Raw genomic sequence first — 15,588 nt, 5'->3', positions numbered from 1 at the left:
TTTTTCTTTATTTATTTTGCTTTTTTTTTCTTTTTTTTTTTTTTTTTTTTTTTTTTTTTTTTTTCTTTTACCGTCGTAATCTCTAGCCGTATCTACGTATCTCCCCTCATTTAACTTTAATACGCCAACGAGTCAAGTGTACCCATCGTTGAAATAACTCCGCTGTATTTCAAAATTATTACGCATTAGTTATTACGTCGATTCTCATATAATCTGATATTGGCAAAACAATCAAGAGAAAATATTCAACCGAGCCGACAGAGGACGACAAGTTTAGTACATATATAAATATCTTGCGAAGTCGAAAGCTATACAATTTATTACTAGATCTGCGATTGAAACGAATAATTGACGAAGGTATATTACGTCTTATATTTTTTCAATTAGGAAATATATACGTATATACGTATTTACAGGTTTAAGGAACACTATAAATCCATCGTAAACGTTGTAAATTCTTCACGTTTCCTTGGAGCAAGATGGATTGTAGCTTGTAGATATATAAATATGTATATCTATATATATATATATATATATGTGTGTGTGTGTGTGTGTGTAGCAATGTAAAAGTAAAGTATCCAAGGCACGAGATAACAAAATGTAGCATCTCGAGAAAAGTTAAGTTAGTATCTGGCTATGAGAAAAGATCCGAAAGTAAAGCAGTCCAATCGAATTCGTACGACTTGAAAAGTTCACGAAAGGATATCGAGCCGCGTCGATGTCGAATCAGGTGTTCCACGATATTTTTCTCGGAGTTTGAACTTTTTAACGCGAAATGGAGCACGAAGAAACGATCGGCAATGTTTTCCATTTTCTTTCACCCTTTTATAAGTTTCCTAACGTAAGAGTTAAACCATTTGGTAAGCTTTCACGAAGCTTCGTTATTTTCTTATATTTCCTATATAAATATGTTTCTTTATCGTCGTTCGTAATGTTTTCTTCGATAACGTTTACAAAATAGTTAATACTATATAATGAAAAGTATCAAAGTAGAAAATGCACTGTGAAAACAAATTTTATGAATAACGTACAAGTATTTTATATGTGTTTACGAAAGAAGTTAAGCGAATTAAAGAGAAAGAGAGAGGGAGAAGCAAGACGAGAAATAGGGGTAGGTAGGTAATACATGTGTGTATTTTCTCGAGGAACAAACCCTTCTGGGATACGGATATATATATATACGACGGGTATTTAGTCTCGGAGCGTGGACACCGTTAACATTGGAACATTGTATCGAGCTTTCATTGCAAATATTGGTTTTGAGGTTACTCGCGGTAGGATAGTTTACGTTCGCTTGTAAAATGCTGATGCACGGTGGTTACGTTCGGTGTTAACGTCGCTCAACGACTTTAATCCGATCGAAAGTCGAATGAAAATCCGAAGGACATTTGCGTGACATTCGTGGTAAGATCCTCGATAAAAAAAAAAAAGAAAAAAAAAAAGAAAAAAAAAAAGAAAAAAAAAAAAAAGAAAAAAAAATGAAGAAAAGGAAAGGAAAAAAAAGGAGGGTAAAAAGGAAGGAAGAACGAGGGATGGAAAAAGGAATAGAGTTTCTCGCGATCCTGTAAGCAAATTTGTTTGATATCGTTCGAGATTGATCACCGACCTCGAGAGTTATTTTATAATAATCAATATCCATCGCGAAACGAGCTTTTCTCCCTGATCGATCTCTCGAAGCTTAAAGCGGCAAATCGTTTTAAGACGTCGCCGGGAGGACCCGATTAATTAAACGCTCAACCCCTCATGGAAGGTCCGACCCTGAGGGCGTAGCTCTTAACCGTGACGTGACTCGTTCCTCTTACAATGTTCGGATTTACGATCGGCGGCATTTAATTTGTTTGTATTCTCGTTTTCTCTCTCTCTCTCTCTCTCTCTCTCTCTCTCTCTCTATCTCTTTCTCTATCCCATTCTATCTCTATCGCTTTTGCGTGCAAGAGAGCAACTCGTTTGACTCGGTTGCCACTTGGCGTCCGGCCGAGCGCGGAGAATTCTCATAAAAAGGCCGGAAGGAGTGCTCGAGATGTTCCTCCTTACTTCCCGCTAACCTCGAGTTTGAACGTGCTCGAGATGATAGCGACTCGAATTGAGAGGTAATTACGCTCGAAAGTAGCTAATCGCGTGGTTCTCTTTTCAACGAGAATGACTTCACTTCTTTTATCTCTTATTCTACCCATGTTTTTTTCATGTATTGCGATTTCTTTTCTTTTCTTTTTTTCTTTAATTTTTTCAAAAAATTACAAAAACAAGGAAATACATAGAAGATATATAATTGAAATTTCTCCCTTGCTAATAACTACGCTCGTCTAATCAAGCGTTACAACGAAATTGTTACGTCTGGGAACAGCATTATCTCAACATCGGTAAATCTATCCGCACGTATACCTATCACGGCTTGAAATTCCAATCGGGATATATTTTGATGACGTATAATTTATCAGATGATTCGTTATTAACGTTCGCTTTATATAATTCGTAATAATATCATTGATTTTGAAGAATTTATGGGGGTGAGTGCTTGGACGAGAGAAACTGGCAATGAGAAAGAGAGAGAGAAAGAAAGAGAGATATCGTGTTAAATTCGCATGAAACTAAAAGCAAAGAGCTTAGGTGGTCACATCGTGTCGGGTAGGATTATCACGAGAAGAAGAGAGAGAGAGAGAGAGAGAGAGGGAGAGAGAGAGAGAGAGAATGTATGTGTTATCACTGTGCACTGTGGTCAACCAGTAAGAGATAACCTCCCAATCAGTTTGAACAGTTGATCACAGGAAACTTTGCCATTAACTGTATAGGTATCTCATATATATACATATATATGTACATGCATATAACGTAGATATAAGCTATCCACATTTCAAAGACGATTATAGGAGTGTTAGGTACGAATTATCATTACCGGTAGACCTCGCATATTGAAACGGAACAGCGTATCCTAACGATAATTATTGCGGGAGGAATAAACTGAGCCGATCGGGTTAACGAATATGACACTGCTTTCGAGATTTGAATGTCTCTCCTAAAATCGGAGCTTAGCGGAAACGGAAACCTTTGCTTTGGCGATAACATTTCATGGTTAAGAGATATTCTCTTTAGTAAATAGCATACGTTCTAATTGTAATAATAATTACATGGAAATAAACCTTTTTTCTTCTTTCCTCTCTCTCTCTCTCTCTCTCTCTCTCATTTATTTTCTCTTTTTCTTTCTTTCTTTTTGTTTTTTAATACGATTTTAATCAAAAACGCTCGTCAATAATTTCTTCGTATATATCTACATCGTTTCTATGATGATTAGTAATCGAGAACATGCAATAACGTCGTATAATATGCAAGTGGAAGTTGAAGGATCGGTAGTCAATTGCACGTCTTTGTGATAATAGTAAACTATTCCTTTGGGTGGTGTCTCCACCGATATCCTCGACGTAGTATTCCATTTTGGACCATATCAAATAGGAAAGGGACTGTGTATGGCTTTCTTGGCTTGCTTGGGAACCACATAAGGTTGCATTAACTATGACTAATTAGGGAAATGCTGATGATGTATTATGTAATGCGGATGACGTGTATGCAACAATTAGCCATTAACTGTGCACGACACGCGCGTGTGTGTCTGTGTACACCTAGATGGTTCGTTTGTATTTAGAACGTTCGAAATCGTCTCTTTCTCCCCTCCTTCTACCCCACTCTCTCTCTCTCTCTCTGTCTATGTACGTGACTCTCGCGATCATGTTATCTAATTAGATATTGCAGAGCACAGACGCGTAACAAATTGCCCATAGCTTGCTGAATCGGCAACATAAAGCGCTATCACGCGTTGCTATACCTACGCAAGGGCTTTTAATGGTCGCTTAATTATTATACGAATGAATGCTTACGGAAGGGGTTGCGTCACCATTATCGCTTCTGTATCGAAGAGAAAATATAGGCGCGACTAAATGGTCTGGAAAGTTGTCGACTTTTTGCAAACTGTCATTTCCATCGAGGGGGAAAAACGTTGCCCTAAGCATTGACGTCATAATTGTATTGCAAATGTTACGAAAGGAAACGCCAAAAAAAAAAAAGAACAAAAAAAAAAAAAGACAAAAGAAGAGAAAAGAAAGAAAGTTCGAAGCAATACGTTATAGATACTACAAAGCGTTGCATTTTTCATTAATGTTAAAATTTTGTTATTTCTTTTAAATGTGCAACGTCAGACATGTTTACCCTCTATAAACGAAAGAAGAACGTAATCTCTAATATTTTCAAGAAAGTTTCGAACGAAGATAGTGCAATTAAAATGTTCGTTAAACGCGGAAGTTCGAAAGGAGAGTACGAAAAAGTATATGTATGTACATATGTATCTATGTTTGCATTATATATGTTAGATCTTGTATATATCCTATGTGTTAGGTGTAATGGACGATGCTTCCTCTTTTCCACTTCGGATCATTTTATCTTCTTTGTTTTCGGATACCCGATTTATCTTCCTTATAAAGGAACCCCGGAAACGGGCCAGATCGATTTCTAGCACGAAAATTTCATTTCGTCTAATAATTTTAACTTGCGAGCTTTGAGTTTTCTACATTTTATTAATGACGCCATCGTATTCTCTATTAAAGTTTTCAAAATTACTAAAGTTCATAGGTATATTATAATGGTGGGGAGAGGGGGGGGGAGGAGGAGCGAGGGGCGCGAGAAAGAGAAAGAGAGAGAGAGAGAGAAAGGAGTGAGTGCTACAAACGATATCGCTTATCTTTTAGATTCTCTTTTATTCTCTCAACTATATGACTTTTTATGCCGTGTCTCTAAGTACCGCCAGCTTACGTGGAAAAGTAATTTACGGATTTTAGATTTATAGTCTACGAGAGAGGCTTCATCGTAACTGTTCATGTATCTCTCTCTCTCTCTCTCTCTCTCTCTCTCTCTCTCTCTTTCTCTTTCTGTGTTTGTGTCCGTCCATCCTACATACGTGTTTTCTTTTTTCACGTGCGAGCTTTAAATGCGGCCATTGAATCGGATTTTTCTAGCTCTTTGCCTTTCGCCAATACGTTTGACAATTTAACGCTATGTGCAAATAAGACTTTCTCTCTTCTTTATTTTTTTTTTTCCTCCCTTTCCTATTTACAAAGTTATTCGGATCGAAGAGCTTGAAAAAATAAATTATTGATTCTTTCAGAAAAACAAAAATAAAATCTTATCTAATACGTAGAATTATTATAATTAAAGATTACAACTGATCGATATATCGTTGTAATTGATATCGATAACAATAAAATGGGATTGTAATTAATGATAAAAGAAATAATTTTATGATGCAGATAGATAAAGAGAATGAAAGAGATAATTGTAGTATCGTTTGACGCAGGGTTGAGGCTCCTTTTCTCAATTTCGACGTGAAAGCTTATAATTTGATCGGATCTAGCTTAATACGATAAAGTACAATTTACGATGCTTTTATGTATTGACTATCGCTGTCCATTGAACGAGTGACGGGGAATAGAGAAAAAGACACACGCAGAGAGAGAGAAAGAGAGAGAGAGAGAGGGAGGGAGGGAGAAAGGCAGCAAATTCATTTATTACAATATTATCTCATTTTATATATTTTTGTCACGTTTCCAAACGAATGGTCAATATATACTTTTGTATTTGCGTAGGATACACATTCGTATATATAGATATATCGACGTATGTATGAAGTTTTTAAAAAGTTCTCGTAATTTTTTTGTCAACATGAGATATAGCAAACGTATACGCATTAGAGTGACAAGAAAGATAGATAACATGAGAACGTACTCGAGCGATACGACTACCTTTTTCACAATCATCTGGAGATATTCCTTACGAGAGATCATTCAGCAACTCAAATATTTTCTCTCTCTCTCCCTCTCTCTCTCTTTTTCTTTTCTTTCTTTTTTTTTTACGAACAGACTGCGACTAACAATAACTCGTATAGCTCCAGGCTTAGATATGAGAGTTTTTCAGTCCATACTGCGGATCCGCTATTGAAATCCGTGGAATAATCATCTAGTAACGTGACTTAACAACTGACGCAAGTTCGGTCATACTTTTTTCTCTTATTCTTCTCTCTCTCTCTTTTTCTCTGTATATATATATATATATATATATATATATATATATATATATATCTTTTAATGTCCAACAATTTTTTAGAGTCATAGAGAAACGGAGAACGATTCTATGTGATATGATATGCGAGAAGAGATGAGAGCTAACCACTCCATCACGATCCATCAGTTACGGAAGTTTCCGTCAGTCCCTAGTGTCCATCTTCGAACCATTTCCCTTTCGTTCGGAGCGTTTCACAAACGTATAGATTTCCCTTGCTCTATATATACGTGAAATCAGAGAGGGATCTTTTTATTAGATTATATATATATATATATATATATACGTACGATAAGAAATCTTGTGTTTGATTATTTTGAACGTATCTCAATGAATAATTATAATCTTCAATTTTTCATGAATCGATTAAAACGATTCTTACCCTTTACGGATATTTCTTTGCTTGTATATTTCTGTTTACTTGTTACTTATATTTCGTAGTAGAATTTTATAGATTTTTAAATTGGACAGCAATATATTTTTCCGTCCGATCTGTTTCGCACTATTCGCATCGTTCTGTCATTGTTTTTTGTTTCATCGGAGATACCAATTTTTTTCGAATCATTCGTACGGTATCCCACAGAGTTTCGGATCACCGAGATCCGACGATGCGTAATGAAATGGCATTCGTTTCTATTTTTTTTTCTCTTTTTCTTTTTTTTTTACATGCATTGAGAAGGGACGTCGTGTTACGAAGTCTCTACGAACGCGAGAATTTGGCTCTACTGTTTCACGCGAGATACATATACATAAGCATAGACATAGACACTTATACAAGCGCGCACGCATGCCAGCTTGGATCGATACGTACCGTGACTATAGGTAAACTAACGAATTTCGTCGATTATATTAGGTAATTATTTCTTGCGGAGAGAGAAAAATTTTCTCCTTTATTTATTTCTTTTTTTTGTCTTCTTCTTCTTTTCTTTTCTATTTTTTTTTTTTTTATTAGCGACGATAAATTCAAGAAAAAAATAATTTCCTAATACTTTCAACAAACGATTTAAATGCCGTTACATACTACATTTATCTTCGCAAAGGAGGAAGTTTCGTCGGGGAAAACTTACAGCTTGTAAAAGTTTGCAAAACAAACGTGCTTAAATGTGTACGCGTAAAGATATATATATATATATATATAATATTCTCATAAAATGGGGCGCTCACGGACGAGATGCTTACGAAGGGTGGCGAAGACGTTGACGATACCGACGACAACGCCGACGACGACGACGACGACGACGGTACGTTCGCTCAGCGTGGCAGATGGTGTCATGAATAGGAATTTCTTTCAACTTGTACGTGTACATATATATATATATATATATATATATATACATGCATACATACACATAGAGCGTATCTGTAATATATATGCTAAGTCATATATATTATCACGTGGAGTGCGCATACCGGAAATATGAATGCAGGCGAAGTATGAAGACGAAATATTACGAAGTCGTCATTGAAAGTCCGAGAAAACGAAAGGAGACATCCCGGCCTATAATAGATTATACGATAATGTTCAAATTACATCAAAGGAGTGGAGATTTTTTTCGAATCCTTCATACGAGAAATAACTAAAATCTTCTGATTTTAGGACTCATTGTTATTAATCCGAGTAGAAAAGGAGTCCTAGTTGTTAGAGATTAGAAAAAAAAAGAAAAGAAAAAACAAAAGAAAGCGAGATAAGAGATGAATTTGGTCTCGCTGATGGTAGGAAAATACAGTTAGTTCTCTTCGAGCGATTTTAGACTTTGAATTATTGATTTTTTCCTTCTGTTATCGGATACTGAACCGAAGGATGAAGGGATGAGATAAAACGCGTCTCTCCTCGACGAAATAGACTTTACTCGCGAATCATGGCACGACGTGATAGGTATATAAGAAAATGTCAAATACCTAGTATTCTCTTCTTTCTTTCTTTCTTTCTTTCTTTCTTCTCTTTCAATCTCTCTCTCCCTCTCTTTCTTTCCCATTTTGCTTTCGCTGTAAGTACCTACCGATTATGAGGCATTCGCGAGACGCCCTCGGGATTTCGATAACTCGTTTGTTCGATTTCGTTCGGCGTGTCACTCGCATTTGTAGGACAAATGTGCTTGTCCGACGCACGTGCCATTGATTTTGCTTCGTTTAAGAAAAAGCATTGAAAAGAGGAAGAGAGAAAGAGAGAGAGATAGAGAAAGAGAAATTATGTGACTTTACGTTTCTATATGCGTTGGAGTACAATACTGATAAAGACTGATTACACGATTCGATACAAGATAAATCGATTTCTTTAAAGATGCCATTGAATCTGAAGTGAATCGATGAAAATCTGAAATGAAACGAAGCAAATGAAAACTCAACTAGAGTTCTAAGATGTATCGAGATCAAAAAAAATTTTTACTACGTCCTTACGTCGGTCGTGCAATACTTCTTAATGGTTTCGCCTTTGATCCACTTAATTGCAATAGTTAGTTCGAAAAGACGAGTCTTCTTCTCATTTATGTAAATACACAGGGCAATTTTCTACAAAACTTCTCCACGAGTTTTAATAAACTTTTCATCGTTAATCCAACAAGAGAGAGAGAGAGAGAGAAAACTACGCATCAGAATATATTTTCGAAATACACGCGTATCAGGAGCACATTTTCTGTTTCACGTTAAATAGCATTTATGTCAGCTTAATTTGAGATTCACGTAAAGTTGTCGGGAATTGGGAATTTGATTGATAAAAAAAAAAAAAAAGAAAAAAAAAAAAGAAAAGAAAAAAGAACAAGAAAGAAACAAGAACAAAAAGTATGTATTTCATTAGGAACGTAAAATCGATACTCGTGAAAATAAAAAAAAAAAAAAAAGTATTAACATTTTCCATTGTCCAAGTTCCATGTTTCGTGGGATTATAATTATTTATAAATGAAAACGATGACGCGATGACGAAGATATGAGATGGATAGATCGAATGTACTCTTGGAATAATGTCGTTCTTGAGATTGAAAATCACATAACTGTCCGTAACAACGTCGATCTCTCGACGCTTTCAACGATATTCGTTTTGTGTTCGACGTGCGATACGCGATTCCCAATGACGTTTCGATTTTCTGTGGCGATCGAATTACGGATATACCAGCCAACAATAACCCCCACCCCACGTTATTGACTTTGCGTTTTGCATACGTAAATACGGAAAAAGTGTGTGGGTGTATCGATTACGCGAGCGTCGATAGAAATACGATCCACTTACTCGCGACTGCGAAACGCGCTGTTATCATTCGCATACGTTTTTCGAATGATAAATCGGGTTTTTTCTTTTTTCCTTCGGTCCAATCAGGAAGGAAGGTAATCAAGGATCTATTTCGTTTTTGTCATATTATTATGCATTATATATTGCGTATTAAAGCGTATGTATGTTTAAAAGGAAAAACAAAAAGAAAGAAAACAAAAAGTAAAAACAACAAAAAAGGATCATTCATTTATAAAAAGAGCCATCTGAAAAAGCTTCGTTATCTCGTTTTATACCATTTTTAAATCGACTCGGAGATATTTGTTTCTGAAGAATAGAGGTAGAGAAAAAAAAACATACGGCGGAACGAGAGTTGGTCTCGTTTTATCGATCAACCCGCTCTCTCTCTCTCTCTCTCTCTCTCTCTCTCTCTCTCTCTCTCTCTCTCTCTTTCCTTTTCTCATTCCAGAACGTCCGAATTAGACGTAATTCGGGACGAATCCCGAACCAGTCGATTCACTCGTTTCTCCCCCTCATTTTTCGACATTACGCGATTGATCGATGTTACCATCAGGATGAGATTCACATAAGAAGAACCAGTAAGCAAAAAACCGATCAAAGATCATTTTTTACGGCACACTTTTGCTTGTTATTCCGATTCAAGCGAAATACAGTGATATTAGAAGGATCTGTGTTACGAGTTCACCAGAATAAGAACATGATAAATCATGCAATGGCGTTTTTCAATAATAAAAAAATTCAACTAATTAAATGGTATTTAACTATTAAAAAAGAAACTACAGATTTATTCGATTAATCGAGTGTCAATAAAAAGTTTGATTGTTAAATCATTGAAACGTGTTAAGTGATTTTATTAATCTTAAATTTAATTCGATTAAGTAGCCGAAGGTAGAAGTTCGAAATGCATTCAACGAGTAATTGCATTATTACTAGCTATTTGCCGTGAACATTATCTATCTGTCTTGCTTTGTATCGTATCGACATGATAAATCGATAAGATCCGCGTTAATGACACGCACGATTGAGCGCAAGCGAACGCACAACTTGCACGCACAAACACTCACGTATACTACATCGGGGAAGATTTGAATGGGTTAGAGACAAATGGACGAGCAGAGAGAAACGAGACATGGTCGAAGAAGTAAGGTAGGTCGAATGTAGACAAATTGATGGCCACCATTGGTCGAGCACTATTTGTTCTGCTAAAAATCACTGCCAAAAAAGACAAAGAAAGAGATAGATAGAGAGAGAGAGAGAGAGAGAGAGAGAGAGAGAGAGAGAGAGAGAGAGAGAGAGAGAGAGATGTGGTACAGAATATTGGGAGAAGGACAAACGGATGTATAGGGTGAGAGTTTAGTTCTCTACCAAAAATCTCGGGTCGAAATCGTGTACGCGCGGTAGCGCAGCATGGAGAAAAGTGGAAACGGCTTTACCGATTCGAAGTGGAGGATCGTAGAGTTTCTCGAGTGTAGTGGTAGCTGTTAGTCGAAGTATAGTAGAGAAAAAGAGTAGAAGCAAGAGAAGGCAAGGGGTATAGTAGTATAGAGGGGCTGGTGGTGCGCGCGCGGGAAGAAGCGTAGAAGGGTGGGTGGCCGGGTGGTGGCAGACGAGATGGTTGGTGCCGTCGTTGGTGGGGGCTAGGAGAAGGACCAGTAGGCACGGTGGGATCGAAGTCTAGAGTAGGGGTAGGCGGTATGGTTCTGGGGGTTGGAAGCAGCTGAGAGCAGTGCGAGTAGGTCACACCGTCGACCACAGTGGCAGTCTGCGTTTGGCAAACGGCTCGACTGCCCATCGATAACAGTCAGCAACTATCTCTCTTTCTTTCTCTCTCTCTCTCTCTCTCTCTCTCTCTCTCTCTCTCTCTCTTTCCTTTCTCTTCTTTCCATCTTTTCTCTTTGAAAAGACTTTCGAAGATTTCGTTTTCCTCTGTCTCTCTGTCTGTCTCTTTTTCCACCTCCTCCTCTTAAATTCTTTTCGTTCCATCTTTTTTGATGTTTCCCCACACTCGGCGATTTTTGTCTTCTTTCTTTATATCTCTATATTCTTTTCTTTCTAACTCTTCTGCTTGTTCTTAACTCTCAATGATTTTTATCCTTTTCTTGTCGTTCACCAGGTCCTTCCTCGTTTTTGGAACGTACTTCCGAGTTAGGTACGTTTTTCCCCGAAGAGAATCAAGGACGCTTTTGTCCAATTCTCTTTTACCTCTCGTTCTCTCTCTCTCTCTCTCTCTCTCTTTCTCTTTCTCTTCTCCTACCACCAACTTCCGATTCCTTTCTCTCGGCCAGAGTTTTCGACCACAAACGTTTCTCGCGAAAGTCTCAAAGAATAAAAGGCGAGAGTGGTCGGTCGGCGCCTCTTGCCGATCATCTTTAGAAAAAGATAAAAAGAGGAATAGAGATAGATTTCTATCTCTTTTCTCCCTCTCCTCGTGAGATAAGGAAAGGGAGAAAGAGAGGGAGAGAGGGAAAGAGAAAAGGAGAGGGAGAACGCGCGCGCGAGAGAGAGAGAGAGAGAGAGAGAGAGAGAAAGAGAAAGAGAGAGAGAGAGAGAAAGAGAAAGAGAGAGAGAGAGGCGGCGAACGAAATTTCACGACGCGATATATTCCAGTGAGCTCTTCGGGAACGGCCGGTCGATCGACGAATTCCCGCGCAGGGATGGCAAGGAGCAAAAGGATCGAGTTTTTCGCGGGTAGACTCGTTTGAAAAAAAAAAGAGATAGGAAGGAGATAGGACACCGCGTGGTCTCTTCCAATTGCTTTACGAGTCGTCGTCGCGTTACCATACAACTTATTTACTCTTTATCTCTTCTCTCTTCGGGGACATTGAGGGAGATAGAGAAAGAGAAGAACGCGCCACATACCATTAGTTTTCTTCTTCTTCTTCTTCTTCGACTTCTTCTTCTTCTACTACTATTTCTTCTACTTCTTCCTCCTCTTCTTCTTCTTCTTCTTCTGTTTCTTCTTCTTCTTCTTCTTCTTCTTCTTCTTCTTCGACTGTGGGACACTTGTACCGAAGGGGAAAAGAGACAACGAGCGAGAGAGCGAGCGAGCGAGAGAGAGAGAGAGAGAGAGAGAGAAACAGAAAGAATAAGAAAGAAATAGTGAAAGTGATCATCCCTTGCGAGCATCCCTCTCTCTCCTCGCACGTTTCGAGAACTCATGCTACTTGGAGCTACTGCAGAGACACGTGTGTATCTTCGTTACTTCCTCTTCTACTTATTTTACTTCTACCTCTTCTTAATCAACGTACATTGAAGAAGAAACCACCTTCTACTTAATATCGACAGAACGCAGAATGATACAACGTTCTTGTTATTATTGTTATTGTTGATTCTTATTGATAAGAACGCAAATATATCCATTAACGTGTATTTGCATATTGGCCATCATTCATACTTAAAGAGAGAGGCATATCTTTGTTTATGTAAGATCTACGAAAAATATATAGAAAGAGAAGATCGTTCGTGAATCGTACGATAATAATACAAAAGCATAAGTATACTTTCGTTACCTTAATCGAATAAATCGTTGACCAAACGAGAAAAGAAAGAGAAATAAATACAACGGAAGGTCAATCGACGATCGAAGAAAAAAATCTCAAGAAGCTGATACCACGAGTTTGATATATTGCTTTTTTTTTTCTTTCTTCTTTTTTTTTTTTTTTTTTTTTTTTTAACAAACGGACACACACCTTTTCTCTATTTCTCTCTCTCTCTCTTTCTCTCTCTCTCTTTTTCTTTCTCATCAAGCCTCTTTGGCCGCTCCTTTTATCGTTTCTATAGCTCACTCGAATGGATATCGAATGATAAGATCATCGAGTACTGGCGTCGATACGCTAGGAAGATCCTTTCGGCTGGAATAAACGTTTTCGAGCAAAGGAAGTCATAAAAATAAAAAAGGAGAGATATATGTATATATATGCACACGCACATACTCATCTGTAAAGAGAGAAGGAGTATCAAAGTGAAAAAAGTAGTAGTCATCTTTTGGACATGAAATAAAAAGAAAGGTACAAAACTTTAACATCGATCTTACTCTTTCTCCTTGTCGACAATTTTTTCAAAAATCCTCCATATTTTTCTTCTCTACGTGATATCAGGGATAATTCCTGTTATAAGGAAGAGTTATGCGAGGAAAAAGGAAAGAAGACGTATACTATCGCTTTGACATTATTATAGAGAAGATAAACGAATCATGAGAGGTGAAACGTATATATCGAAGACATCGAAGAAACGAGCTCGCGCGAAGGAGGAAGAGCCAAGTGTCGTAAAATATACGGCAGTCGAAAGATAAAAGTCATCGAAGATTACGTTGTGGAGGGTAGCGCTAGAGTGCTATGCTATAGTTGCTCTTACGTGTCCGTAAGGAAGTCTCTTGAACAACAGAAACTTTTTATCGGACACTTTGTCACTCTCTTCTCTCATCCACCGTTGCTATTATCGAATCAGTACCACCACCAGCAGCAGCAGCGGCAACAGCAACAACAGCAGGACGAAGATGGAGATCGCTGCGTCCGCTATGTTGGATGGTTTGAAGAACAATCGGATCAGCAAGTTGGCCCTGTCTCGATTCTTGTCGCAGAGTCTGTGAGTAGAATAATAACAAACCAAACAAAAGTAAAAATTGAAAAAACAAAAGAAAAAAGGGGAAAAAATGAAAACGAGAGAGAGAGAGAGAGAGAGAGAGAGAGAGAGAAACAAACGAACAAACGAGCGAAAAAAAGGAAAAAAGGAGAGAGAGATAGAGATAGAGAGAGATAGAGAGAGAGAGAGAGAGAGAGAGAAAGAGAGAAGCAAAAATTGCTTTTGACGAAACAAACCTGCCCTGCCTTCACCCTCGGCAGCCCCCTGCACCCACCACCACTATCCCCAAACAAAAAAATGCTTTCTAAAAAAGAAAAGATAAAGGAAAGGAAAAAGAGAAACGAACAGGAGCGAGAGTAGCATTTGGAGATCGTCGAGCTCGAAAATAATTCGCTTTGACGAGGGAGTAATGAGAGCCTCGTCTCGTTCTCTGTGCATCGAGCCGCGTATGGTCCTTGATTAATCGTTCGGTTCTCTTTCCTCTCTATTCTTACTCCTGTTTTCTATCGTTTTCTTTCCCATTTCTTCTCCTCTCTCATGTCTATCATTCTTTATCATTTCCCTCCTTTTTCTTTCTTTTTTCTTTTTTTTTTCCTTTCTCTTTTTACCTCTCTCTCTCTCTCTCTCTCTCTCTCTCTCTCTCTCTCTCTTTTCTCTTTTCCATGCCACCTCAATTAATTCGATATTCGCTTAGAATCTCTCTGCACGCGTAAAGAAGAATTCTATTGCATGCTCTTCCCTTTTATTAGAAAAATTTATTGACTCAAAATTGACCCTTTTAATAACCACCGTAACCGCTTGCATCCATCATCTGTGCGCTCATGCGGCATGCGCGGTGTGCGACGTTTTCTTTTTCTTCTTTTTTTTTTCTTTTTTCCTTTTTTCTTTATTTCTTTTGCCTTTTTTTAAGACCCTTCTCGACACCAACCGTCTCTTCGTCGTTTCTTATGAAAACACATGGTCCCATTATTTAGTGAAACAACGGAAAAGGTACAAAAGATATATCATTCGGTCGGCGATCAATCCTGAATGTTTGCGATCGATCGCGGAGTTAAAATACGCGTTACGTAATGGCACTTAGACCGCGAATGCGAATGATACCGTCTGGCTTGCGAAAATAGGACAGAGTTGGTGAGAAAAAAAAAAAAAAAAAAAGAAAAGAAGAAAAAAAGAAAAAAAAAAAATATATATATATATAGCACTCGAATCTTCGTCCGTTCGTTTTCCATTCCCCTTCATTTTTATCTCCGTTTACCCGAAAGCGGAGATCGAACGGAGATGTCGTGCTCCGGTTATTCGATGGCTATTCTCTCCTTCGAAATTGATCGTCTATCTTCTTAAAGATTTTCAAGGTTCACTTTTCATTTTCCCCATTCGATAAGATCAATTTAATCTGGAAAATTAAAGTATTGTCATAATATTAGACGTTCAAAGGTACATTACATTTTTTATTGGTTAGCGAGATCGTAAGGTATAACGAGGAATTCACTGACGAGAGATAATTTTTAATTTGATGAATTTAAATTTTAGGGAAAAAGATGATTCTTTTTGTTTGTGTTACTCTCTCTTTTTTCTTTTTTCCCTTTTAACAAATTCAATATTAATCAAATTACGACAATATTATCGCGAGGCGAATCACTCGACTATTTATTTTAAAATCGAAGAATAATACGTAAAATGTATAA

General features: G+C 37.5%; 1 protein-coding gene across 14 annotated transcripts in view; it reads left to right on the top strand.

The window, feature by feature from the left end:
- The window catches only part of LOC124949489 (synaptotagmin-7), a 112,048-nt gene that overhangs the window by 46,562 nt on the left and 49,898 nt on the right, over positions 1–15,588 (top strand). The window contains exons 1-2 of one of the 14 annotated variants that reach the window (XM_047494605.1): positions 13,077–13,329; positions 13,420–13,906. The exons of 12 other annotated variants lie outside the window; for them this stretch is intronic. In XM_047494605.1, the coding sequence (XP_047350561.1) occupies positions 13,818–13,906 (89 nt within the window). In that variant the 5' untranslated portion in view covers positions 13,077–13,329; positions 13,420–13,817. Of the gene's footprint in view, positions 1–13,076; positions 13,907–15,588 lie in introns of those variants that run through there. One more of the 14 variants, XM_047494606.1, reaches the window with a different exon arrangement.

This window comes from Vespa velutina, chromosome 5 (genome assembly GCF_912470025.1).
Source record: "Vespa velutina chromosome 5, iVesVel2.1, whole genome shotgun sequence".
NCBI classification, from domain to species: Eukaryota; Metazoa; Arthropoda; class Insecta; order Hymenoptera; family Vespidae; genus Vespa; species Vespa velutina.
This window is presented reverse-complemented; position numbering and strand designations above follow the sequence as displayed.